The 27,134-nt window shown below is 36.8% G+C and overlaps 1 protein-coding gene across 3 annotated transcripts in view; it reads left to right on the top strand.

Annotated features, from left to right (window-relative positions):
• Window positions 1–26,184, top strand: part of Taf2 (TATA-box binding protein associated factor 2) — an 86,501-nt gene extending 60,317 nt beyond the window's left edge. For 2 of the 3 annotated variants that reach the window (XM_074069122.1, XM_074069123.1), the window contains 4 exons: window positions 11,912–12,141; window positions 14,041–14,146; window positions 16,437–16,559; window positions 24,750–26,184. In XM_074069122.1, coding sequence (XP_073925223.1) covers window positions 11,912–12,141; window positions 14,041–14,146; window positions 16,437–16,559; window positions 24,750–25,012 — 722 coding nt within the window. In that variant the 3' untranslated portion in view covers window positions 25,013–26,184. Of the gene's footprint in view, window positions 1–11,911; window positions 12,142–13,402; window positions 13,559–14,040; window positions 14,147–16,436; window positions 16,560–24,749 lie in introns of all 3 variants that reach the window. The other variant, XM_074069124.1, reaches the window with a different exon arrangement.
• The last annotated feature ends 950 nt before the right edge of the window (window positions 26,185–27,134 follow it).

Raw genomic sequence — 27,134 nt, 5'->3', positions numbered from 1 at the left:
AAATACATTTAAAGTATATGGGTGAGTATATGTCATTAAGAAAAAAATCATTAGGTGCTTTTGAAGAATCAAATGTAGAAATATTTGCTTAGCTGGTTTTAAAAACTTCAGTAGGAGAATAATTGTGGTTGAATATGCACAAACAGGAGTTAGAAGTTGAAATCAGTTTGAGAGTGAGACAGATGAAATAAGATGATGTTCATGGACTGGGCATGGTAGCACATGCCTACACTCTCAGCTCCATGGAAAGCAGAGATAGGAAGATGTGATTTGAGGCCAAGATCAGCCAGGGCAACGTTAGCACTAAACTTTATCTGAAATACAAACTAAAACCATAATGACTGGAAGTGTGGCTCAAGTTGTAGAATACTTGCCTGGCAATCATTAGGCTCTGTGTTCAATCCTAAGTACTGAAGATAGGGAGGGAAATGAAAGAGAGGGAGGAAGGGAGGTGATATTCATAGTTTTTGGAAAATTCATATTCCAATTTATATTAGTAATATTCAGTTTAGACATACACAAGAAGGAATTGGAACTAAGAGAGGTACAGAAACTGGGCTGCTGATAACTGAGTCACTGTGATGCTCTTGTAACAGAAGGAAGATTCCCAGACTTAACGCTTCAGATCCCACGAACTGCCTAGTTTCTGCACACATCCTCCATGTGGTGGTATGTGACTCCATTTAGCCTTAAATCCTGGGAGGTAGGCACTCTAATAATCTAATAATCCACCAGATCTTGCTTTGAACACACACACACACACACACACACACACACACACAGAGTGTATTGTGTATGTTTATATAAAGTTCAGACACATATCTGATATCTTAACCCTTTTTTGTTGCAGTACTTGGGTTTGAACTTGAGACCTTGAACCACTCCACCAGCCTTTTTTTGTGAACGGTTTTTTCTTCTCTCTTTTTTTTTTTATCTTATTGGTTTTACATTTAAAACAATATAAAATGGCTATACATTGTTTAGGTCACCCACCTCCACACTTCAAGGCAGAACCTGTTCCGCCCTCTAGTTCTCCAGTTTTGTTGAAGAGAAAACGTAAGCGATAATGACAAAGATGTAGAGTTTTGCTAGTTTGAAATAAAGATAGCTATACAGAGAGATTCCTAGCATTGCTTCCATGCATGTGTGTATTGCAACCCACATATAGCCTTTATAATGTTGAGGTACATTCCTTCTATTCCTAGTTTTCTTAGAGCTTTTATCATGAAGTGGTGTTGAGTCTTATCAAAGGCTTTTTCTGCATGTATTGAGATGATTGAGTGGTTTTTGTCTTTGCTTCTTTTAATGTGCTATATTACATTTATAGATTTGTGTATGTTGAACCATCCCTTCATCCCTGGGATGAAGCCGACTGGGTCACGGTGAATGATCTTTCTGATATGTTGTTGGATTCAGTTTGCCATTATTTTATTGAGGATTTTTGCATCAGTGTTCATTAAAGAGTTCATTAAAAAGTTCATTAAAGAGTTCATTAAAGCCTGTAGTTCTCCTTTCTGGATGTGTCCTTGTCTGGTTTTGGGATGAGTGTAATACTGGCTTCATAGAATGAGCTAGGGCAGTGTTCCTTCTCTTTCTACTCATGGAAAATTTTAAGGAGTGTTGGTTTTAGTTCTTCTTTAAAGGTCTGGTAGAATTCAGTGGAGAATCTGTCAGTTCCTGGACTTTTCTTTTTTGGGAGACTCTTTATTGCTGCTTCAATTTCATTACATGTTATAGATCTGTTTAGTGGTTAATGTCCTGTTGGTTCAGTTTTGAATGGTCATAGTATCTAGAAACTTGTCCATTTCATCAAGATTTTCCAATTTATTGGAATATAGGTTCTCAGAGTAGTCTTTGATGATTCCTTGGATTTACTTAGTGTTTGTTGTTATCTCACCTTTTTCATTTCTGATTTTTTTGGGTCTTTTCCCTCATTTTAATCAGGTTTGCCAGGGGTTTTTCAAATATCTAGCTTTTTGTTTCATTGATTCTTTGTATGGGTTTTTTGTTCTCTATTTTGTTAATTTTGGCCCCTATTTTTATTATTTCTTTCCTTCTGCTTGTTGTGGGTTTTGCTTGTTCTTGTTTTTCTAGGAGTTTCAGATGTAGTATTAGGTTATTTATTTGAGATCTTTCTGTTCCTTTAATATTTGCACTTATGGATATAAACTTTTCTCTTAGGACTGCCTTTGCTGTGTCCCATAAGTTTTGGTAGGTGGTATTTTCATTTTCATAAACTTCCAGGAAACTTTATTTCCTCTCTTATTTCTTCTGTGACCCACAGATGGTTGAACAATGTGTTATTCAGCCTCCAATTATTTGTGTATTTTTTGTTGTTGTTTTTGTTGTTGAGTTCTAGTTTTAATGCATTGTGATTAGATAAAGTGCAGAGGGTTACCTGTGTTTTCTTGTATTTACTGAGACTTGCTTTGTGCCCTAAGATATGATCTATTTTGGAGAAAGTTCTGTGAGCTGCTGAGAAAAATGTGTATTGTGCTGTTATTAGATGAAATATTCTGTAGACATCAGTGAGGTCCATTTGATCTATGGTGTCATTTAGTTTTAATATTTCTTTGTTGATTTTTTGTTTGGATAATCTATCTATTGGTGATAGAGGGCTACTAAAGTCTCACACTACCACTGTGTTGGAGTCTATATGTGCTTTTAAGTCCATAGTGTATGTTTAATGAAACTGGTTATGCTGACATTTGGGTGCATATAGCTTGATTGTTGTTATTTCCTTTTTGATGTATTGCCCTTCTTATTAGTATGAAGTATCCTCCTTTATCATGTTTGACTAGTGTTAGTTTGAAGTCTACTTTGTTATAAGTATTGCTAATCCTGCCTCTTTTGGGGGGACATTGACTTGGTAAATCTTCCAGCCTTTCACCCTAAGTCAGTGCTTATTTCTGTCAATGAGATGGGTCTCCTGTAAACAACAGATTGTCAGATCTTCCTTTTTAATTCAGTTTGCCAAACAGTGCCTTTCGATAGGGACGTTGAGTCCATTGACATTCAGTGTTAATATTGATAGATATGTGGTGATTCCTGCCATTTAGTTGTTTTTGTTGTTTTAATGACAGTATGCCATGGGGAGGTTCTGTTTTGGTCAGGTCTCTGGTGTTCTGAAGGCTTCCTGTACCTGAAAGGGTAAAACTTTCTCAAGATTTGAGTATTTTCTGTTAATTTTTTTTATTGAATATATTATGTATCTCTTTGGCTTGCACCTCTTCTCCTTCAATGCCCATGATCTCAGGTTTGGTCTTTTGATGGAGTCACTGAGTTCTTGCATATTTTTTTTGTGGGAGCTCTTGAGTTGTTTTCTTTTTAATTTGTATTTTATCCTTGAGCGCTGAGATTCTGTCTTCCACTTGTTCTAGTCTGCCGGAGTGGCCTTCCAATGTGTTTTTTTGTTTGACTAAAGGGACTTTTTATTTCCAAGATTTCTGTTTAAATCTTTTTTCTGGGGTTTTCCATATCTTTGTTCAACTCCTCTTTTATATTTTGTGTTGTCTTCTTTAATTCGTATATCTTTCTATATATAGTGTTCTTTGTTTCACTTTGGTGTTTGTTGAAGTCCTCTCTGAGTTCATTTATTTGTTTCTGTGCCTTTTCATGTTCTTCATTTTTGGTGTCTTGAAATTTCTTGAGTACATCTTGTACATTCTGGTTAACCATGTCTGGTATCTTCTCATGGATTTCTCAGAGAGTTCTTCCAAGATTTCTTCCTTGATGTTTTTTTTTATGCATGTCACCAGACTCCTTAGTGACATTTATCATTGTTTTGTTGGGGTCAGGAACTGGCTATCCATTTTCTTCATTTCACACTGAGTCCTATACTGAATTATTTTTTTTTTGAGGAGAGTGATTTCCATTCCTTTTTCTTCTTCCCATCGCTCCACTTGGTGCTGTGCAACTATGTTCTTAGTAGGATAGTTGATGGCATTGATTGCCTGTTTTCTTTCCCTTGATTTAGTTTTTGTGTTGTGACTGACTTGGTTGTTAGCTAGGTTGATGTGCTCTTTTTGTCTCTGGCCTGGAGGTGTAATTTAGAAATAACAAATTCACAGGTTCAATGCCAGACCAGTTGTTTACATATGATATAGGAAACCTCTTGGTGATAAAAACAGTGGGAGTTGGGGAGGTAATGGTTATTAAACTAGATATAGAAATTTGGGAAATTGGTAACGGTAGCACTAAAAGGAGGGGTGTGGGTAAAGGGGTGGGTGGGTGGGGCAGGAGGCATGGGTGGCTACTGGGTTTTGTGGCCCTTGTGTGTGTTTGGGTGTATTTCTGTTGTAGTAGAGGGTGCTTGTGTCAGGGGATTGCAGGGGGCTGGTGTTGTGTATAGTTGGTACAGTAGGTAGTCAGGAGATAGTGAATGTGTAGGAAGGGAGGATAGTGTGATGACAGGTTAAGGGGGGATAACAGGAGGCGGTGAAGACGAGGAGAGAATGAATGAAAAGGGGTAGAAAGAGTAGTTCAGAGGGAGAACAATGGGTTGTAACACAGGAAAAGGAGGGAAAGTGGGGGTAAGAATGGGAAAAGAAATTAGTGATGGTGAAATTAATGATACAGAAAAAAAAAACCCACAAAAAAAAAAAAAAAAAGAAGCACAACATAAAACACAAAGTACAGGAACAACAAAAAGTTTAGTTTTTTGGTAAAAGTTCTGGAGTTAGTCCTTAAGCATCCAGTCCTGTTTATTGGCATCCAAGCAGGACCTCTGATGTGGTCTCACCAGGTGACTGGCCTGTGAGTAGTACTTTGTTCCTTCTTTCTACAGGGTTAGTTGCAATTGGGAGATGATGTGAGTCTGCCAGTTTGTGCAGGGTGGTCAGAGTTGTTGTTTTTCACCAGGTGGTAGCTGAGTTGCCCTTCAGCTGCAACTGTTTGGTCAGCGCTTCCCCAGCAAGGTGGGCAGTTTAGTTTTGATTGCTGCCCTCTGTCCCAAGAGATCAGCTCCAGGACCCATCCCTTGCCCCACTTTGAGGGGTTGACCTGTTGCCCTGCTCCCACCTCAGGTCAGCCTTTGTGCATCTCCTGTCCGCTGCTGAATGCTAGCAGCTCCTCTGGGAGGTTGGTCTGTCACCCACCCCATCCCCATTCTCCAGGACAGGTTGAGAGTTCCACCCCACCTCTGCTGTCAGTGTTAGATTACAGTTTGTTGTTTATGCTGTTCTGTTTGTTGGGGGGAGGGTTCGGTCTGCCCAGGGGCTGTGCTGGATTATGTTCCCTGCAGGGTGGGTGGGGGAGTCCTGTAGTGCATGCTTCTCACCTGTTTGTTCTGCAGAGTCATGCAAGCAGCTTTGGAGCTGGCTGGTGGGGAGAATGGTGTCAGTTTTCTCAGTGTGGTGCTGCATAACGAGGCTTTCCACAGGATGTCGCAGAGTTTGATTCTGATTGATGCTCTGTCTTCTGCTTTTTGGGAGAAAGAAACAAAAAAAAAAAATAGATAAACAGCCAGGGGACTTTTTTCACAGGGCCAGACATGCCTTGCTGGCTATGCCATAGGGGAGTTTTGTGGCTGTTAGATACAATTAAAGGCTGATTTAAGGGTCAGTCTTTGAATTTTATGTGCATCTATAATGTGATGGTGGTTATTATTTTGGCTAGAAGCAATCAGAATTATCCAAGTGTGGTTCTGAAGTCTCAGACTGGTTTCTGGAGTCACGGAGCTTAGAATTTCTGATTCCCTACCCTAACTGCCATCTTTGATTCCTGAAGGGTTTTTTTGAGATAGGGTCTCATGAACTATTTATTTGCCCAGGCTGACTTCAAACTGCGATCCTCCTGATATCTGCTTCCCCAGTAACTAGGATTACAGGCAAGAGCCACCGGCACCCAGGGGTTTTTTTTTGTCAGTACTAGGGTTTAAACTCAGGACCTTGTGCTTGCGCTGTTCCCCCAGACCATATTTGTAACTTTTTAATCCCAGTGTTTTTTTTCTAAAAATTTGAAGACTTAGAGAAGTTTGAACAGTATAATGAATAATACTATATATTCAATTCAGTCCCTAGTAGTTAAAATTTTATCATGTTTACTTTATCTCCTTTTACTTCTCTGTCTCTGTCTACATTTATAGATCTGTGAGTATTGTATACCCTCTTTTTTTCTTAAGTATTTGAGACTAAGTTACATCATAAGCCTCTTCCCAAATACTTCAGAGTATACTGCTAAGAGTAAGGACATTCTCCCAAGAATAAGGTATAAGATACCTTATCACATTCTATCCCAGTATATAGCCCATATTCAGACTTCCTCAGTTGTTTACAATGATGCCATAGAGTTGTTCCCATAATGCTTTCAAATTAATAATCCTCCATAGAAAGATAGTAAACATTTTTAAGGAAAAGGATTCTTTAATTATATAGATGTCCTTAGTTGCTTAAGAATCTTAAGTAGATTTATTTTTAACTGAAAATATCATTGTCTAAGGACAAACATTTCCAAACGTTTCATACATTAATTTATTTACTAGTTACTACTTGAAGTGCCTTCTGTTTGCCACTATGCTGTTTTGTGCTACAAAGACGTTTTTTGTCTTAACTTTGTTTAATGGAAAGAGAAACTTAGGGACAGGTACATTATAGTATAAAGAGGTAGTTGCTAAACTAAAGAGAGCACACTTCTCAAGGAGCCATGAGTCTTGTCTGGAATGGTAGAATATTCATGGAAAGGTGGCATTTGAGGAATAGGGAGTAGTTTGCCAGCAGGAGAAAGACATTTAGAGGATTATGTATAAAATCCTCACATTCTGAAAGCAGTGTTACCTGGAAAGATAGATTGGGATCCAAATCTGAAGGGGCTTGCATTTTATGCTGTGGGCAGTGTGGAGCAGGTGCAGTTAGGCTCTGGCTGACTTCTATAAGCTCTGTGTGCTACCTTTTTTTATTTCTCCATGCTGAAAGAAATTATTTTCCTTCCCAAAAGAAATTGTTCCACAATTCTAAACATAGAAGATCCTGCCTTTTATAACTTTAAAGTAAGGTACTGAATTATACACCATGACAAAAGTTAACAAGTAAAAACCAAAGAATTGGATATTTTTAAGACATACATAATTCTGGTATTGCCTTGTTAAGAATGATTTTTTTCATTTCTGAAGATACAGGCCTTCATTGTGGAAATAATTGCAAAGGAAATATTAGCCATTACTCCCAAGTTGCTCTTTAATATTTGGCACTTTGCTTAAGAGTGACATAAAAACATTAATGTCATTGTTTGGTATATTGAAGGCTGGTTATTCCTATCATAAGTTTTAGTGTTTGAAAGTTTACAGCTGTACGTAGGGGGGTAGAATGAGGAACAACTTTTAATTCAGTTTGGCAGGATTTGCCAGGTTTCAGAGTAAGGAAATGAAACAATCTTGATAATAACATTAGAAGGTTTCAAAGTTCTTCCCTTCTATGTCTCTCTCCCCAGTGCATCCTTAAAACACATTAATTTGCTTTTTGGGAAATAATATATTCATACACACATACAAATATAGATGAATTTTCTGCTTTTCCTTAGTGTGTAAGATAGAGATCAGAATATTAATACCCAGTGACAGTTGTATTTATCTGGCTCAACCTTATACACACTTCTTTTTCTTTTTTGTAGGACTGGGGTTTGATCTTACGTCTTTGCATTTGTTAGACAGATGCTGTAGCACTTGAGCCATACTGCTAGGCCCCTCTTCTCCTTTTTAGGTGGTACTGGGATTTGGACTAGGGCCGCATATTTGCTAGGCAGATACTCTGTAACTGGAGCCATAACCCCCAGCCCTTTCTACTTTAATTAATTTTCAGATAGGTTGTTGTGTTTTTGCCTGGGTTGGTCTGGACCATGATCCTATTTGTGCTTCATGCATAGCTGGGATGGCAAGGGTATGCCACCATGCCCATCTTACTGGTTGAGTTGGGATTTTGCTTACTGTTTTTCTCGCCTGGCTTCAAACTGCCATCTTCTTAATCTCTGCCTCCCAAGTAGCTGAAATTACAGATGTGAGCCATTCTACCAGTCTTCAACCTCGTACAAATTTCTAAGCGTTGGTAGTCAATTAGAAGTGCTAGGTTTATGCAGAAATGTTCTGAAAACAGAGGCTTTTAAAGTGAGCTTTCTTTTAAGTAGTTTTATTTATTTATTTTATTTTTTGGCAGTAGTAGGGTTAGAACTCAAGGCCTTTTACTTACCAGGCAGGTACTCTACCACTTGAGCCATGTCCCAGTCCATTAACAGTTTTTTGGCTTGATCAGTTTTAATAGTAGTTATGTAGGAAAATGAAGAGAGGATTTTTTTTTTTTTGATAGAAGCAGATTTACTGTTTTAAGGGGTTTGTCCTAATGCAGTTCTGATCTGGAGAACATAATATTTTAGAGTAAAAAACACCACAACCATGTGCAAAATAATGATGTTCATTCCTTCTCCCAATAGAAGGCCTACTGAAACCAAAAGGCCCACACAGAGCTAAGAAGTAACAAGTCATATTCTAGGCATTTAGCAGCCTTTGCCATGCCATCCACTCATTCTTATCCAGATTTTCCAAAACAAAACAAAAACCCTAGCTCATCAAAATAGACTTTTCCATTTGTTTTTAATACTAATTTGTAAACTGTAAGGATTTTGCAATTGCATGTCTTGTTTTCATGACATATAAAGGTTCAAGGTGGTTATTTGTATCACACATGATTAGGCACTATTGATATGCAAGGTTCAGTTTTCTTCCAAACTTGTCTATGTCCAACAAACCATTCTAGTTTTCCTTATTAATAAAATCCCAAAGTCTCAGTCCTTTTCTTGCTGCATGTTGGATAGATATACACAGAACCAGCCATTCTGGGTTGCCAAAGACTTTATTGCTCATCTTTGTCAGCATTCCTCCTCTTTCCTCACAATGTTGAACCCCTCCAGCCTTTGTTAATAAAAGTGCAAAGAATTTGATAATGTGTCCTTTATGGAATCTTTACATGAGTAAATGCTTGGAGGAAGAGAATAATGAATGCCTACAAAAATAAGGCAATATCAGGCCATCAAAGTGTCTACATATGTATATTACAGAGAAGGAAAATGATTTGCAGTGTGTCCTTACTTTCACTGTGTCCTGTTCTTTCCATTTCTAGTTTTTCTGGTAGAAAAACCTGATTCTCATTAGGAGCTTTTGTTTCTTTCTTTTGGTTCTACCAATATTGTATGTCTTAGCTAATCACACAGGAGCCAAGCTGAAAATGTCCCAAATAGGAATGATGAGAGTTGTTTCATGGCAATACAGCACACAAAGTGCCTAGCACAGTGTTCCTCCTACTGTGAACTAGTAAAACTGTAATTCCTCTCCTTATGGGTTCTGTTATGGTTTGAATATGAAATTCCCTCATAGGTTGGCTCATTTGTTGAACACTTGGTCCCCAGCTGGTGGTTCTATTTTGGGTGGTAGTAGAAACTTTAGGAGGTGGAGACTAGCTGAAAGTAAGTCACTAAGGATATGTCTTTGAAGATTATACCTGATCCTTGGTTCCTTCTTCTATCTCTTCTTCCTGCTTGCCATGTAGTGATTAGTCTCTCCTTCTGCTGCCATGATGCTCTACCTAACCTCCAGCTCAGAATCAACAGAGCCAAGGAGTGTAGACTAAAACATCTGAAGCCTTGAGCCAAAATAAATCTTTCCTCCTTAAGTTGTTTTGTTAGACATTTTGTCACAGTGACAAAAAGTCTGACTAACTTAGAAAATTGGTACCAGAGAAGAAGTGGGGTCATTGCTATGACTACCTGACCATGTGTTTAAGAAGCCTTTGGGACTGGTTTGTGGGAGGAATTCAAAAATTTGGGAAATACGGACTAGTGAAGCCCTGGATGCTGTCAGCAAAGCTTAATGTATGATTAAGCTTAATGTATGATTAAGGGTGTCAGGAAACAGAATGCTAGTGGGAATGCGGATAGTAACAATTTTGCCTATGAGGTTTCTGGTGGGAACAAAAAATCTGTTGGAAATTGAACTAGAGGTCATTCTTGGTACAATGTTGTGGCAAAAAACTTACCTACGTTTTGTCTGTGTCTTGCTGTGTCCTGCGACTTTGCTGAAGACTGTTTAAAGATGACAGATTAATCTGTAGGAGGAAATTTCAAAGCAACTCACAATTCACTCTGTGACTTGGATATTTCTGGCTGCTTTTAGCCAGCTTTACAGTGAGAATTGGGAGCAATAAAACAGCGTAGAAAGACTTGAAAATTTTGCAGTTTGGTCAGAAAAGTCCATGTAAGGTTTCTGAAGAGATTAGCACCACGAAAAAGAAGCCAAGCAAGTGCATCAAACAGTGTTTGCCTGGCAGGTGCAAGGCCCTGAATTCAAGCTTCAGACTGCCAATATATACATAGAGAGAGAGGAGAAAGGGGAGGGGAAGTTGGGGGAGGGAGGCAGGGAGAAAAAAAGAGAGATTGAGATTTGGACTGAAAGTGTGGTTTAGGAACTGGCTGGACCCCACCTATCCAGGATTAAGGGTGTGAAAGAAGAAACTCATTTGAAAAATTTTTCCCTTGAGAGGAAAGATCTCCTGGGCACCCTGCCAGCACAGGGCTATCTAGGAATTTGTTTCCCGGGATTTGGTTCATGGTGCCTCATCACTCAGGCACTCAGAGGGCAATATGGCTGTGGTTATAGTGGTACCAGGCTACTGTATGAGAGCTAGTGCTGGACTTTGGTGTCCTTTATGTGATATTGGCTTTAAAGACTTGGCAGAATTAAAGAGTTGCAGGGTTTTGAAGGTTTCCACCCAGATTTTAAAGGAAGGTCTGGGAGGCCAGTCAGTGTGTGACAGGGTCTGAGCCACTACAGACAGCCCCTGAGAGGTGCTGCATGAAGCTGTGAGAGTGATGTAGCACCTTTCCCCTTTTTTATTTCTCCTTTTTAAACATTATGGTACTCTTGAAATCAGAGTTCTTGGTGATAATTAAGTCTTTATAGCTTTCCTTTTTCTTATTGAGAAAAATTCCAGATTCATGTGTTTTAAAAACTTGAGATCATTTAAAATCCAACCAGAACCCATAGAAATCATATAACCCTAGTTTACAAATTTCATTTTGTCAGTCAATTTTACTGTATGGCAGTGTCTACCTGGAGTATGCTGCTTATAGAAAAGCAAAGTGAGAGGTCTGTCAGTGTACTTTGGCTTATTGTTGCTGTTGGGTAAGGTTTGATCTTAGACTCAGAGAAATCAAAAAACTTACCTGGAGTCTCTTAACTAGTTTAAACTGAATTTCTTCTTCTTTTTATTTATTCCTTTGTTGGTGGTCCTCGGGTTTGAACTCAGGGCCTCACACTTGCTAAGCAGGTACTCTACCACTTGAGCCACTCTACCAGCTCATAAAGAGCTGTTCAAGTACGTGATTACTACTTATTGTCACCCCTGTGTGTGCTCATTTCTGGGGTTTTTTTGTGTGTATGTGTGTTGTTTTGTTTTGTTTTTTAGTGGTACTGGAGTTTGAACTAGGGCCTCACATTTGCTAGGCAATCACTCAAGCTAAATCTTCAGTTCTGTTTAGTACAACACAAATATAAAGGTGTTTAGCAAAATATTTTCTTCCTCTACAATAAGTCTATATTTAGAATTATTTTATTTCAAGTAGCTATGTATTTTCTTACCATATGTATTTAAAACCCAAAAGTAATAAGTTCTAGAGATAAGAGAATTTGTTTCAGTGATAGGGTACAAGAAGACTTGTAGAATGCTGTTTTCCTAGCACACTATTAATGAAGGGAATCAGACAAGATGGATAGAGAATGAATGAATGTAGAGTAAGTGCTGAGGAGGAAGGATTAAAAGGAAGACTTTAGGCCAGGAAAATATTTTTTGAATATTAGATTTTACTTAATGTCTAACATTGATCTCATAATAATAAAGATGTGATGATGAAATTTCTTTTATTTACTTCTTAGGTACTTCACACGACTGGAGGTTGCGGTGTGGTGCTGTGGACTTATATTTCACACTTTTTGGCCTCAGTAGACCATCCTGCTTACCCTTGCCAGAGCTTGGGTTGGTTCTTAATCTAAAGGAGAAAAAAGCTGTCTTGAATCCTACCATAATTCCAGAAACTGTAGCAGGCAACCAAGAAGCTGCAAGTAATCCAAGCAGTCATACACAGCTAGTTGGATTTCATAACCCTGTAAGAATCACATGTACTATGGAAAATGTAGTTTTATTAAAGAGCCATCTAGAAAAGATAATTTCTTGTTGTGAACCAGTTAATTTTTTTATCCACTAAGTTCATTGTGCCATTTGAAAACATGGCATTGGCTGACATTTGTTTAGTGCTTTACAGTTCATAAAAAGATACTATCAGCCACACACCTGAACATGACAAATGACGTGCTAACAGTCAGTCTCCTTACTCTTTTTGTAACAACACACTGTTTTTCTATGTTGAGTGTAGAATTTCTTTTCTGAAGAGCAGAATATAAAAATGAATAGTTACCCCATTATATATTAACCTGTGTTGTCCTTATGTGTTAATGGCAAGCTGTTTGAACACAGGAGACCTGTCTTTTTTTTTTTTTTTTAATTATGACTATGTAATACCTAGCACAATTGTGAACAGATGGTAAGTGCCCAGCAAATCTTATTGAATGTAAATAAATAATCTGCTCATTTAGGAGGAGACAATGCATTACATTTTAAAATTTTAGTATATTTGTATATGTTTGCTTTCAGAGAAGCTTTTATTCCTAGCTCTGCATTATGAAATTGCCAGACTTTTTATGAAAAGATTAGTAGGATACATATTAATCATTTTACTGCAAAAACATTTTCCAGAAACAATTTTCTGACTTATGGCAAAATGTCTCCAATATTTCAAGCTTCATTTTTCACCAATATTTAGACCAGATTACTTGACTGGAAATTCCCTACTGGTGTTTCAGTACTTTAAAACTCATATTCTTTCAATGTAATAAATCATTTTAAAATTTACTTATATAATTAAAATCTCTGAAATATAATCACACTTTCTTGTTGTAAATTTAGACTGTGTCCTACACTTTGGGTTATAAAGAAGACAAACCCTTACATAGAGAAAAAGAGTCTCCTTAAAGAATTCTTTCAGATATAAATATTTATGAACCTGTGAAAATAAATATGTTTATAATTCTTGCCCATATATGTTAGTTTATTCATATTCATACTTTAGGATATGAGGAGAAAATAACACCAAAAAGATACATTCTTAACTTTAAAAGGTCACTTAAGTACTTCCTTCTTCCCCAGAAAAGAAAAACAGGCAGAAAAAGTTAAAAATTTAAGCCCATTGCTGATAACTTTTAGCACCGGGCATGCTCTAATCTGCATGATTGTTACAGCTATTAGTTTTTGGCTATAATATGAGCTACTTGTATTTAGAAATCTAATTTTGATCTTAAATATTGCCGCAGGAAGATGATCACCTTGCCAAGGAAGCATCATGTAATATATCAGCACATCAGCAGGGAGTGAAGAGGAAGGCTGACACACCACTGGGGGCCCCACTAGAACCTGGTCAAATACTGGAGAAGAATGAGGATAGCAGTAAAGTCAAACTCAAAATCAGAGTAAGAAATACAGGTTAAACCTGTATTAACAGTGTAGGATATTCACCTTCTTAAAAACCTTGTTGAATATTTGCAGTAGTTTTTTCTTAGCAGGAACATATGGGACAGACTAAATCATAAAAGAACTCAAATGTCCCTCTAAGACATTCTCACCAGTTGTTTAATTTCTGTTATCACACATTTCTTCTCTGTTTGCAGGAGGAACTGTGTGCACATTCCACCATAGCTCACTACTTCTTCCCACAATATAGGAATAGATTTTAGTTGCTGCTGCATTTCCAGTAAATTCTAATCAGCTTCTTTTGGAGGCTGGACCACATCATCTTTCTCTCAGTACCTTTTGAGGAAAAGAGACTACTTTTCCTTTTACTTTTATATGGAGGAGTACTGTGGCTTCTCTGCCACTTTCCTAAAAGCTAAGATCCAAATGGAAAGTGATGTAATGTTGCCTTTATTCTTTTGTTTGTGTGTGTGTGTTGTAGTTTTCAAATTCTCAAGATGAAGAGGAGATTGATATGGACACTGTTCATGATAGCCAGGCCTTCATTTCCCATCATCTGAACATGCTTGAAAGGCCATCAACTCCAGGTAAGGTCAACGTACTGCAGTCTCTTTGGAGGTGGAAAATTGCCTACATGTTACCTCCATTCTAACCAAGGAGCCAGCAAGCCTGCCTTCCTCCCTCTCTCCTTCTCTCCCCCCCTCCCTCCTTTCTTCTGTTTGAGCCATTCCTCATTTTGCTCTGGTTATTTTAGAGATGGGGGGTCTCATGAACTATTTGCCCCAACTAACCTCAATCCTCCCAATCTTAGCTTCCCAAGTAGCTGCAATTACAGGTGTGATCCACCAGTGCCTGGCAACTGTTGCCTTATTTTCAAATGAATAAATTCAAAGTTTAAAGTAGCCAGTATAAATATTATATTGTGTGAGGTTATAACATATATTGGCAAAATAATTAATTTTAAAAGTATTTCTTTTTATTTGCTATTTTATTTTGATCTTTAAAAAATATTTGGCATACTTTTGAATTAGCTTTCATAAAATCCATTCATCAGATTGCTGAAGAATGAACAAGATGAAATTAAACAAGATTTAATTTCTTGTTTATGCACATAAGTGGTAGGCTTAGCTTCAAAATAAAACATTATGCCTAGGTTATTCTTAATAAAGTAACTATTACTGCATATAAACTTTTTAAACTAAAGTTACTGTTGCCTATAACACTGCTTTGGCTTTTTGTCTGACTATTCTGTGTAATATTATATCATAGACTTCTTTTTTTGATAGTACTGGGATTTGAACTCAGGGCCTCCTACTTCCTGTGCAGGTGCTGGACCACTTGAGCCATGCTCCTAGCCCTTTATGCTTTGGGCAATTTTTTAATTTTTCAGTTGGGTCTTGCTTTTTGTTACCCTTGCTATCCTGGACCACAGTCCTTCTACTTAAGTTTCCTTCATACCTATAACAACAGGGTAGACACCTCACCCAGCTTTTTCCTTGAGATGGGATCTTGCTAACTTTTTGCCTGGGCTGGTGTTGAACCATAATCCCTCTGATCTCTGCCTCCCAAGTAGCTAGGATTAGAGGCCTTAGACACCATTCCTAGCCATATCACAGATTTTCACATGCATTTCTCACAACACCATGTTTTCTTTTGGGAATACTACCTAAGATACTATTGAGTTGATATAATAGGGTTATTATATCTCATTATGTCCCTGTTGCTACACATTTAGGTTGTTTATAATTTTTATTTCTTATAGGTTATTCTATTACCAGAAAACCAGTCCCCTGGCCTCAATGCCAATCTACCATTTACAAATAATGAGAGCAGGTTTTTGAAGAGAAGGAATTAAGGTTTATTATTAGTCAGAAGAGAAGGAGGAAAATAGGGAAAATCAACTTCTCAGCGTGGCTCAAGCTTACTTTTTAATGTTTTTTTTTTCTATTACGAGTTTTTGTCTATTTGCCTAATCATATCCCGTGGTGGTTGACTTTTGTTATCTTTACAATTTGAGTGAAGTTTTTAATGTATTTTCTTTTGTGGTACTGGGACTTGAACTCAGGGCCTCCACCTTGAGCCACTCCACCAGCCCTTTTTTATGAAAGGTTTTTGTGAGATAAGGTCTCACTAACTATTTACCCGGGCTGGCTTCGAACCAAGATCTTCCTGATTGCTGCCTCCTGAGTAGCTAGGATTACAGGCATGAGCCACTGGTACCCAGCTTAATGTATTTTCTTAATAAGTTACATTTATGCTAAAGTCCCCATTACCTCTGTTTGCTTTTTGTTTATTTGACTTTCTGTTTTAATTTTATTTAGGGACCTAGGTTATATTTTACTATGTAGTAATCTAAGATGAGCTAATAGAATTTCGCTTCAGATAGAATATGAGCCTAAGAAATATTTGAAAACTGATAGGTCATGAATTTGGCATTTATTAAGAACTTAACAATTATCTACTCTTCTCAGTTGAGCAGAGATGTTAAATGATTTACCCTGGATGATACACCAAAGGAATGTCCAACTAAGGGCCAATTATCAAATTTTGGGGGGAGGCAGGCAAACTTTATGCAGAGTTCCTCATAAATAATAAAATACATGAAATGGTTCTTGTGTAAAATATAGGGTCTAATATATACATTCAAACTTACTGCCCCTCAAAGGTGCATTGTCCTCAGATTGAAGCTTATAGGACCTATGACAATGGATTGAATTACATGAGATCTTTAGTAGTTTTCAATAATATTCTTTTTATTATCAGAATTTTATTGTGGTTGGACCGCTTCTGGTTTTAAGGCTAACTTGCAAAATCCTGTCAAGCCTTTCTCTCAGGAAACAAAGAAATCTATCTTTTTCCTCTCATTTGGCATTGTAGGCCTCTCTAAATATCGACCAGTTAGCTCCCGATCTGCTTTAATACCCCAGCATTCATCAGGATGTGACGTCACTCCCACCACAAAACCCCAGTGGAGTATGGAACTTACCCGTAAGGGAACAGGTAAAATTATTTTTTTCCACTCACGGACAAACCTATAAACTTCATAGAATTACTTTACCAATTAAAAAATACTTTTAAAAGATCTTAGAACTTGTTTTTCTTTCAATATGTTTGCTTTACATTCTCTAATGTTAAAATGTTTGTTTGTTTGACAGTACTAAGGTTTGAGCTGAGGGACTTGGGCTTGCTAGGCAAGTGGTCTACCATTTGAACCTTGCTTCCAGCCCTTTTTCTTCAGTTACTTTTCAGATACATCTCCCACTCCTCCCCCAACCTCCATCTTTCCACCCCTGGTTCGACTGGGACAGCATCCTTCCAAGTAGCTGGGATTACAGATCTACCCACAATGCCCTGGTTTAGGGCCTCACTAACATTTTTATTGACACTGTCCTGGAACTGAAATCTTCCTATCTCTACCTCCCAATTAGCTGGGGCCTACAGGTATGAGCCACCACACTCAACCCAAAGCTGTTTTAAAATAGAGTTTTTTCCTATTTCAGAAGTACTGTGCTCTCTGTTACAGAAAACTTGGAAATAACAGAAAAATAAATGAGAAGAAGTCACCCCTCATTATGCCTTTTATATGAACATTTTACTGTTTTTCCTTGCAGTGCTTTTTCTAAATATTATGAAAAATAGAAACTGAAATCTGTATCATTATACCTTTGTAAAATACAGAAATTACCACTGATCCCCCACCTATGATTAGTGATTCATTCATGAACACTTGATGCTATGCCTAGAAAACTTTGACATGTTCTGTCTTTTATATTATTCCATATTAATTACACTTAAGTTTTTGAAAGGCAATTCAGTTCACATGTGTTTCTTACTTCAACTACTTGATGGTTTCCTGCTTATTCTGTTCATCTGTTGCTGTTTCTTTCAAAGAGAAGATTATAATCCATGCAAAGAGTAAACATGGGATGCTGATAAACTTCCATGAAACAAAGATTAAGTCTTCAAGTATTGAAAGGATAGGGAGTGAAAAACAAGATACACAAGCAAAATCATTTTTAAAGAATAGTTTTTCCAAATGTCGTTAGACTTAAAAAATCTGTGAATTTCTGGTTATGACTCCAGTAATTGATGGATTTTGTTTATATAAGCCATGATTGGTCTGATATAAACACGAGTACTGTTACTGATTTGAGAAGCTTAGGGATCAACTGTGATGAATAGGAGTCATTAAACAAAAGCAACACCTCAAAATACTTATTTTGAGACCATAGACTGTTGTTTGCTTATAGTTCTTTGTATGCTATCTGCATTTACTGTAATGGACATATGTTTCAAGTGAAAATCAGCTGAAAACTGTTATTTACTTTGACAAATTTTTTTTTTTTTTTTTTTTTTTTTTGTGGTTCTGGGACTCGAGCCCCAGGCCTCATGCATGCTATCAAGGACTTGACCACTAGGCTACTCCCCCAGTTCTTGTTTTCTCTTGGGTCTAATTTCACTTTTATGATAATTTTGCTTTATTAGTAGTACACCTGTTAAATTTTTACCAGGCATGAAAAATTTTCTGTATTTGTAGAAGTTATGAAGCTTACAGAATTTCACAGTTTTTTAATAGTTTGAGAATGATGCATCCTTGGCTTTAAAAAGTAAATTCTGTCTAAATTTCCAAGAATTAAATCAAGTCCTATTCCAAAAAGACTTTGAATGCATTTGTGTGAATTTTCTTAGTCATGTGGCATGTTAACCTATGTAGAAGCAAATCTTTAACATGTTTTTGTGCCCGCCAGTGTGCTTTTGTATCACTGTTCCATATTGCTTTTAAAAATCCATTTTCAGTTTGTTACTGTGTTTCATTTTGTAATCTCCCTACACGATGTTGTAGTTCTCATCACATCATATTGGAGACAGGAGACAAAGATACAGGGCTGATGGTGGGGAATAGGAAAGCATTGCAATTTTAGCCTTCCCTGCTCTCCACCTAGGACCCTTTTTTATCCTGAGGCAAAATACCAGTTGTAGGGATTGATCTGTTAAACTTTAATTTTTCATGTATTCTTTAATAAACCTTTATAATTTCCTTGAAATGTGTTAATGCAAATCAGTAGCATTGAGCACATCTTAAAATTCAATAGTAATATTATTTATAATTTAGAAAGCCTTCATCTTACAAAGAGTAGAATTCCAAAGGTTTAGATAAGTAACTTTCCCAAACTAGCCCAATAAAAGCCTGTTTAACGTATGCTACACATGAAGAATAGAAGTATCAAATCTAGCTGGTATATGTAGCAGTGTTTTTGTGAGAGTAAGCACTTAGGACGCTATCTTTTGGGAGATCAGAAATGGAACTATACCCTAGCCCAGTAAAGTCAAGTAGAGTTGGCAGTGCATAAAGGCATTTCCTCTCTTCCTTTCTGCCAGTAGGAGCTGGGGGTCTCCTCCTTTGGTAGCCACTTTAGTCTGAGGTTGAGTTGGGAATTCATAAGAGAGAGGTAGCACAGTGGTAAGGCAAGCTCTAACCTCCCTGCAGTTTATGAGTTCTAGATTAAAGAGCACATATGGAGTATGGGGAGCCATATTCAGCTCATCCAGCTGAGGCATCTTTTATTCAGTCTGGGTAAGTCTTATAAAAAGTTTTAAACTAGTTGAATAAAAAGAGAGTGCACATAAAAATCTAGACTCCCACCCTTTTTTGAAAAGATGTAACTGAGACACTCTCTCAGGCAAAGCATGTGCTTTCCAAGTCATTGATCTCTTTTACTGCACCCAGTAGTGTGCCTACTCATTAAGCTGTTTCCTCAGGTTCAAGGCTGTTTAGTTGGGGTCCCCTGCTTCCTTAGATTTAGAGCCAGAGAACTGAATTGATTAAGAGCTGAAATGTGTTATGGGCCTCATCTAGGAGGGATAAAAAAGGGATATCTTGGCTTAGCCAAGATAAAGAATGGATACACTATTAAGTAGAGGATAATAGTGGTTTACTTTTTATCCCTCCCCCCCCCCCAAAAAAATTCCCTTTTCTTGCTCATGATAGTAAGAAGAATGTTTTAGGGTGAGATCATATGGGGGTGAGAGCTTAAGCCATTGGGGTAAGTTATCCTTCATTACTCTTCCCTTCCCCTTTCCTGAGGTAAGGAAGACAATATGCAGAAAGAGCTGTATGGTTCCCTTAGTGATGGGGTTGAACAAACTGTGGTGGCAGTGACAGGACTGTCTCCCAGGTTGCTGCTGGGATTTCAGTGATGAAGAGCAGAGAAGGGGTAAGGGGAACAGGGAGCAGAGGGAATTCCCTTGTGGTTTCTGTGGGGAAGAAGAGGAGGAGAGCTTCTGCAGTTGCCTAGTTCTGGCTGCTGTATTGTGTAAACCCTTCTTGCATAACTCAGAAGAACACAATTCTAACACTCGAATTTTTAAAATTAAAACAATTTTTTAAAGGTTAGAAGCTTTCCCTAGAGGTCTTTGCTTTGAAATCTAATATGAAAGAAGCCTTGAATTTTTATCCTTTAATTATACTGAAATAACTCAACATTTTTCTTTTTTACAACAATCAGAAGAATCCAAAGAACAGACTTTATACTTTTTCTAATAGTTAAAATTCCTAATGTTAAATTTAAACATAGACCTAATGTGAATGTGAATAGTCTTTGCAGATTATTTACTGTTTCCTACCAGCACTTTTATCGGATGGTCTGAAAAGCTTCCACATTAGGCTTATATTAAGTACCTCTTTCTGCTTATTATACATTTGTTAAATTGACTGCAACTAACTCTTAACCTGTGTTTTAGTTGGTCTTCAGGGAAGATTTATGTTAGAGCAACAAAACTAAATATTTCAGTTTTGAACTGTGTTTCTTCTGATACATCTGCTAAGTCTAAAATAGAAATATGTATTTCAAGCAACCAAAAGGACTTTCGTTAGCTTAAAAATGAATGATGTGTTACTGTGAGTGGGCCTCAAGTCCTTACGTATCTTATAAACCTCTGAAATGAAATGCAAATTACGCATGTAAATATTTATGTCAAGGGGATGCTAATTTTGCATTTTCTTGATAGGGGTTCTGTACATGACCTCATTACATTACTGTGAAAGTAAACTCATGTATGTCCAAAATGATTGTTAATATGATCCACATGAGAAGGAAATTATACTTGTTGTCACTTTGGATTAGCCTGGGCAAAAGTTTTTCAGAAAAGATGGAGAAAACAAATGAAAAATATATATTAGCTATAATAAATGAAAACTTAAGAGCTAAAAATTGTAGTGACAGTATAGCATTAGGTCAGATGTCTCAAACTCTTTAATTTATTTGTATACATGTCTTTACACATCATGTACATAAGTGTACTAATGCTATAAATTTCTAGAAATGATCCAAGTCAAAGAAAATCAACATTTAACATTTTCATATTGCCAAATTGCCTTAATTTCTCCTTTTTTAAAAAAGTACTTTATACTGGGGGTGTGTGGCTTAAGTACTAGAGCACCTGCCTGGTAAGCGCAAGGCCTGAGTTCAAGCCCCAGGATTCCCCCACCCCTGCAAAAAAAATCTGCTGTATTATGGAAAATTATAAAGAGTATAATGAACTTCATGTATCTGTTACTTAATTTTAATAATGATCAGCTCATGGTCAGTCTTGTTTATTCATTCTATACTTTTACCCATTTCTACCTGAATTATTTTGAAGTAAATCTTATCATTTCATTCATAATTTAGCATGTAACTCTAAAAAGTAGGACTTTCAGACCACAACCACAGTAATATTATACCTAAAAACTTAATAATTCTTTCATACCATTAAATACCCATCACTTTAAATTTCAGTTAACTCATAAATGCAATTTTTATTTTTAACAGTGCATTTGTTTAAATTAGTGTCCAAATAAATTCCACATTGCAGTTGGCTAATACATTATTTGTAGCTTTTTAAATCTAAAGTTTCCAGTCCATTTGTTTTTCTTTTTCCCTCATATTTACAATGTATTTCTTAAATCAGATTTTTGGTGGTTTCATTATGCTATCTTCATGCACATATGAGAAAGAGTGTGTGTGTGTGTGTGTGTAATGTACTTCACTCCTCTTCATTCTTCCATAAGCCTCCCATTTAATAAGACTTTTCCTTGCTATTATACCTATGTTTCAGGCTCATCTTATTAATATTCTGCTCCAGACCTGGAGTCAGCCTTTTGTCATAGGAGCCTTGGTCCTTAACACCTGAACATTGCAGGTAGCTAATCCATTGTCTTCTCAATAGACTCCGTTCTAATCAAGAAAAATTCAAGATTTATACTCAGTGCATCCTTAGTACAAACTATTAGTCCCCCAGACAAAGGATTGGATTCCTTTTGAAGTAATCGTAAGTATTCCTTGGAAAAGAGTATACCCACAAACACTCATTTGTCTATTTGGCAATTGTCTCTGCTGAGCAATACAGGTTCCAATATAATTATTGACTTCTCTGCAACTCAAGTAGCTTGGCAAGTGTTTAGGATTGGATGCTGAAATTTCTTTCAGTGCAAGGAAGGACCTCAGACTCCCAAGAGTACATACAGCCAAATAGGAAGTTGCAAAAGTCTGTTGATGTGAATGACTAAATGATAGCTGGAAGCTTAATTATTCATGTGACTTTAATGTCCTTTTACTCCTTATTATCTGCCTCAGTGTTGTGTTAGATTTTCCCATATTTACATATCAGGAACATGTTTGTGTAATTCAGTTAAAATTGAAATTATGATTATGTAGTAGCATATTTGACTCAAACTATGAATCTGGAGAATATCTAGGTACCAGTTATTATAGAAAACACAGACCCCCAAGCTTGCTTCTCTCTATAAATATTTAGCCTTTGCAGTAGTGCTAATGTTGACTTTGCCAAAAAAAAAGTTATGAGTATAAAAATATTTTGTGACTGCCTCGAAAGTGTGAGGCCCTGAGTTCAAACTCAGTACACCAGAACATAATATACACACATATGTATACACAGACACACACACACACACATATATATACATATATACACACACATATGTGTATAAATAGTGATAGTAAAATGTGACTAATCTATGAGGTCAGAAGTGAGAGATCACTTGTTCATTAGTTCTAAAAATATAGAAACAATGCTGGGCACAAAAGAAGTACAGTAGTCAATAAATACCAATTGAATGAATGATCTATAGTGGTTTTTGTGCCTTATCTCTCTTCCCTCAAAATTAGTGACCTTCAAATTACATTTACTTGTACTTAGTTGACCTGACATCCTAGTTGAGAAGAAACACAACTGTCATTCTGTTACATTAATTGATTCATTTGTTCAACAAGCTCTGTCAGGGCTGTGGTGGCGCAGGGTTGTAGAAATTGTCGTATACGCTAAGGGCATAGAGATGAAAAAGCATAATAGCACCCTGTTCTCAAGAAGCTGTCAGTCTAGTGGAAGAGACTAAAAGATCAAAAGAAACAGTGCCACCTGTGTACATGCAGATGGGCTCTGTGGCATGCATAGCACTGACTGTTTGGGTTTGTAGCTCAGATCTGTCAGTACCACATTGAGTAAATTACTTAATCTCTCTGTGCTTTAATTTCTTCATCTGTATTACACTGTAGAAACAGGAAGGTACTAATGCCTTATGGAAGTTTTAGGAAATGTCCCAAAGAAACATTTTACTTTTTATAAAAGAAGAAACTGCTGCATTGAAGTCTTATTTTAGTAAAAAGCCTGGTGTTTGTTTTGTTTTGTTTTGAGCTAGTTTGGATTTAAAGACATATTTCTTTGAAACCCCTACACTGAAGTCCAGGCTTTTATTTCATTAGTAGAACCAACTGAGTTTTTTAAGTGGAAACCATTATGAGCTTTGGTTTTAGGAAGATAACTAAAACCAAAGCAGGATCCAGCAGGGATCCCATCATGGGCATCATTGATATTTCAGGCATGATAATTCTTTGTTGTGGGGGGCTGTCCAGTACCTCATATGCCAGCATCCCTGGCCTCTACTGCAGGATGTTAGTAACATTTTTTCTCCCCACTGCAGTTGTAATAACCAAAAATCTTTCCACATATTGTCAATAACCTTTTCAAAAGCAAAATCACCTCTGACACTCTGAGAACTACTGCTGCATAATAACGTAAAATATGGCCTAGGAATAAGACACTTGAGGTTGACGGACTAGTTAATAGGAGACTAGTTCTGGAATCTAGATGAGATCAGGTGGTCTGAACCAATACAGCTGCAGACAGGATTGGCATGGGAACAGATTTAAGAGATGATGCTTGTGAGAATCAGCTAGATTTGGTGACCAGTTAGATCTGGAAAGGAGGGAATCTGAAATGAATCTCAGACTTTCTTACTTAGTTTGCTGCATGTAAAGAGGTACCATTAACCTATAGGAAAACAGAGATAATCATTTCTCAGAGGATGGTTTAAGGATACTAGGCCCATGAGTCTGGAATAAGAAGGAAATTCTTACACACTAGAATCTGAAAACTACTATCAATTTCTAGGCTGATAGACTGACAGAACTTGTAGGACATTTGATGTAGGATGAGGGATAAAGTACATGCTAATGGCAAACAGGACAATCTCGTGTAGAACATGGGTTCCCTAATCCTTAGTTCCTTTCTTTTTTACTGGCAGGACTCTTGTCTTTATGTAAGATCATGCCCTATATAGCCTCCCCTTCTTTTCTGAGTTTCTTGAACTATATTCAAGAATTAAGGAATAAGAGCTTACTTTTTCCTATGTACTCCCAGAAATTATAGGAATGTTTGATTTTCACTAAGATATCAGTTAGATTATCAGTTATCCTGGTTAGCATTGCTGGTTTGTGTATTAGTAGTTCTCTAAATAGCACAAATAAAATATTGCCACTCCCCCACACCCTCATAATATATTGAAACAGGACTATATTTGAACAAATTATGTTTTCATTGACTAATGTTAAGTCTTAACCTATATAGTCATTATTATTTCCTTTTAATACTTATAAAACAATAATGTCCAAAAGATGATTTGGTTGGTATATATCATAATTTGTATAGGTTGTTAAGGAACTAAGATATTCAACTTCCTGACCAAAATGCTGAAAATTCTGTGTAACTACTTGTGTTTCTTAGATACTTCTCTCATTCCTGGTGGAAGTGATAAACACTTAGGAATTCCTCTTTCCATAATGTTGTGATCAGATACCTCTTTAGTTTCCTTACTAGTAACAGGAATTCATTTGAGTATTTTTAATTCTGAAGGTAAAGAACAATCACCTTTGGAGATGAGTATGCATCCTGCAGCAACGACTCCTCTTTCAGTATTTGCTAAGGAATCTACATCCTCCAAACACAGTGACCACCATCACCACTATCACCATGAGCACAAGAAAAAGAAAAAGAAGCACAAGCATAAGCACAAGCACAAGCACAAGCATGACAGCAAAGACAAAGACAAGGAGCCTTTCACCTTTTCCAGCCCTGCCAGTGGCAGGTCTGTCCGTTCTCCTTCTCTTTCAGACTGAGACAGGGACAAAGAGCCCTTTTCCCTGTATCAGAAGAATATATAACTAAAGCTTTTTCCTCTATGAATAATGTAGGAGGGGGTAAAAGATTGCCTTTCTTATACAATTTGAGAATCCATTTAAGTTCTAGACATTTGATTTACATCATTTATATAATTGAGGACTAGTTGGGAAAATGTGTTCTATGGTTCTGGATAAACTATTTCATCCCTTGTTTCCTCCTCAAAACATACACACAGAGCAAACTCTTTTAACAAGAAAGGCCTCATGTCCACTGGCAGTCCCTGTTCACATCATGGTCTCTATGTGTACTGCCAAAGTCAATTATGTTAGAAAGCCTTGACGGATGTTATGGGACAAAGTTACGTTTTAAACAAAAGCAACTGCCAAATTTGTGGTATAACCGCTGTTTCCACTGAAATACTGTGTAACACCATGTGGAACTACTGAAAAGAAAGAGGCTTCCTCTAGGACCTCTTCCCTCTTGCACTACTTTTGTGTTAACCATAGAAGCTAAACCCCGTAATACATGGGCGAAGAACGCATTTCCTTTTACCCTAGAATACCAACATTTTTGGAAGAAGTTTTTTTTTTTTTTTGTTAAGTCTGACAAACTATCTCTTGATAACACATTTGGCAATTATGATGTTGGAATGTAGCAAAACAACCATATCCACAGCTGTTTTCAAATCAAGATGTTTAATTTACAAGTTTTGTTTTGTCTTAAGTATAAGTGAGTATGTTCATATGTAAAATATGTTTTGCTAAATGTGGACAGTTGACACACCCCACACGTATTCTTTCTAAAGTTATTCTGTCTAATACAAAATATGATACCTTAAAAAGGTGAGTTTGTATGTGTTTATTAACAATTTGGTCCTCATGTGAATATATCCGAAGCATTTTAAAAACATAAAACGTTTTGGTTCATAGTTAACAGATTGTATGGTTGTGTGTTTCTATTTTTAATTTCTCAGTTTACTATGTTCCTTATTGTTTGCTTAAGAATGTGTTTTGTATCTGTTCAGTTTTCATTTCCCTTATCATTATAAAAGACTGACAAAATTCTTCTTCCCCTAATAAATACTTCAGAAGGGATCCAATAATGTTAGACTTTTAAATATACTTTTAGTTGTATTTAACTTGTTTAATAAATAACATTTTTTAATTAATCATTCTGCCTTTGTATCTTTGTATCTTTTCTGTTACCTTTCTTTGTATGTGTATATAATTTGCCAGGTCACATAGTTTGCAGGGAGCTTTGTAAATGGGTAGCATTTGAGCTGGCCCCAGTAGCAAGGATGGTTACATTAGGCCAACATGGGGTAAATGAAGGTCTCTCAGCAGAAGATACAGCATCATTGCAAGTATGAAGGGAATGGGATCAGGTGTCAAAGGGCCTAAATGACAGTTCTTTAACTATATATATATATATATATATATATATATATAAAACTATATATAGTTACACTATATCTAGAATTGCCCACTTTGAGAATACTGAAGACACATTTTCAAAATAATTATTTCTATTGTAAGAAGAAAGTGACATAACAGCCCTCTATCATAAAGGTCCTTCTTGTATATTAAGCACTGTACTAGGACCTGTACTTACATATGTTATTTCTAGGTCAGATGGTCATTCTAACGTGACCATCTTATGAGGAACATATTTTATGATGACCTCCAGATAGCTGATGGTTCACAGCAGACAACACAAAAATTATTTTATTCATATTCTTGAAAGTAAGTGATCGCATGCAAACAATACAGATTTCTACTGTAAGTCACTCAGTCTACTTCCCCAGAGGCAGCCATTGCTGACAGTATTGTGTGCCTTTCCAGAGCTAGTTTATGCACATTTATAGGCATATATATTTGTATAGCATATTTTTTTAAACAAATGGCAGCATATAATATATACTTGGAGACGTTTTTTATTTTTGTATTAGTAGTGTTTCCCACACTGTTTCATAATAATAAAAGTCTTCCTTTTTATTTATGTATTTATTTTTTTGGTGGTACTGGGGCTTGAACTCAGGGCCTCATCCTTTCTAGGCAGATGCTCTACCACTTGAACCACTCCACCAGCCCACAGAAGTCTTCCTTTTTCTATAATTTT

This window comes from Castor canadensis, chromosome 3, assembly GCF_047511655.1.
Source record: "Castor canadensis chromosome 3, mCasCan1.hap1v2, whole genome shotgun sequence".
NCBI lineage: Eukaryota > Metazoa > Chordata > Mammalia > Rodentia > Castoridae > Castor > Castor canadensis.
Note: the sequence above shows the minus strand (reverse complement) of the source record. Positions and strands in the feature narration are given on the sequence as shown.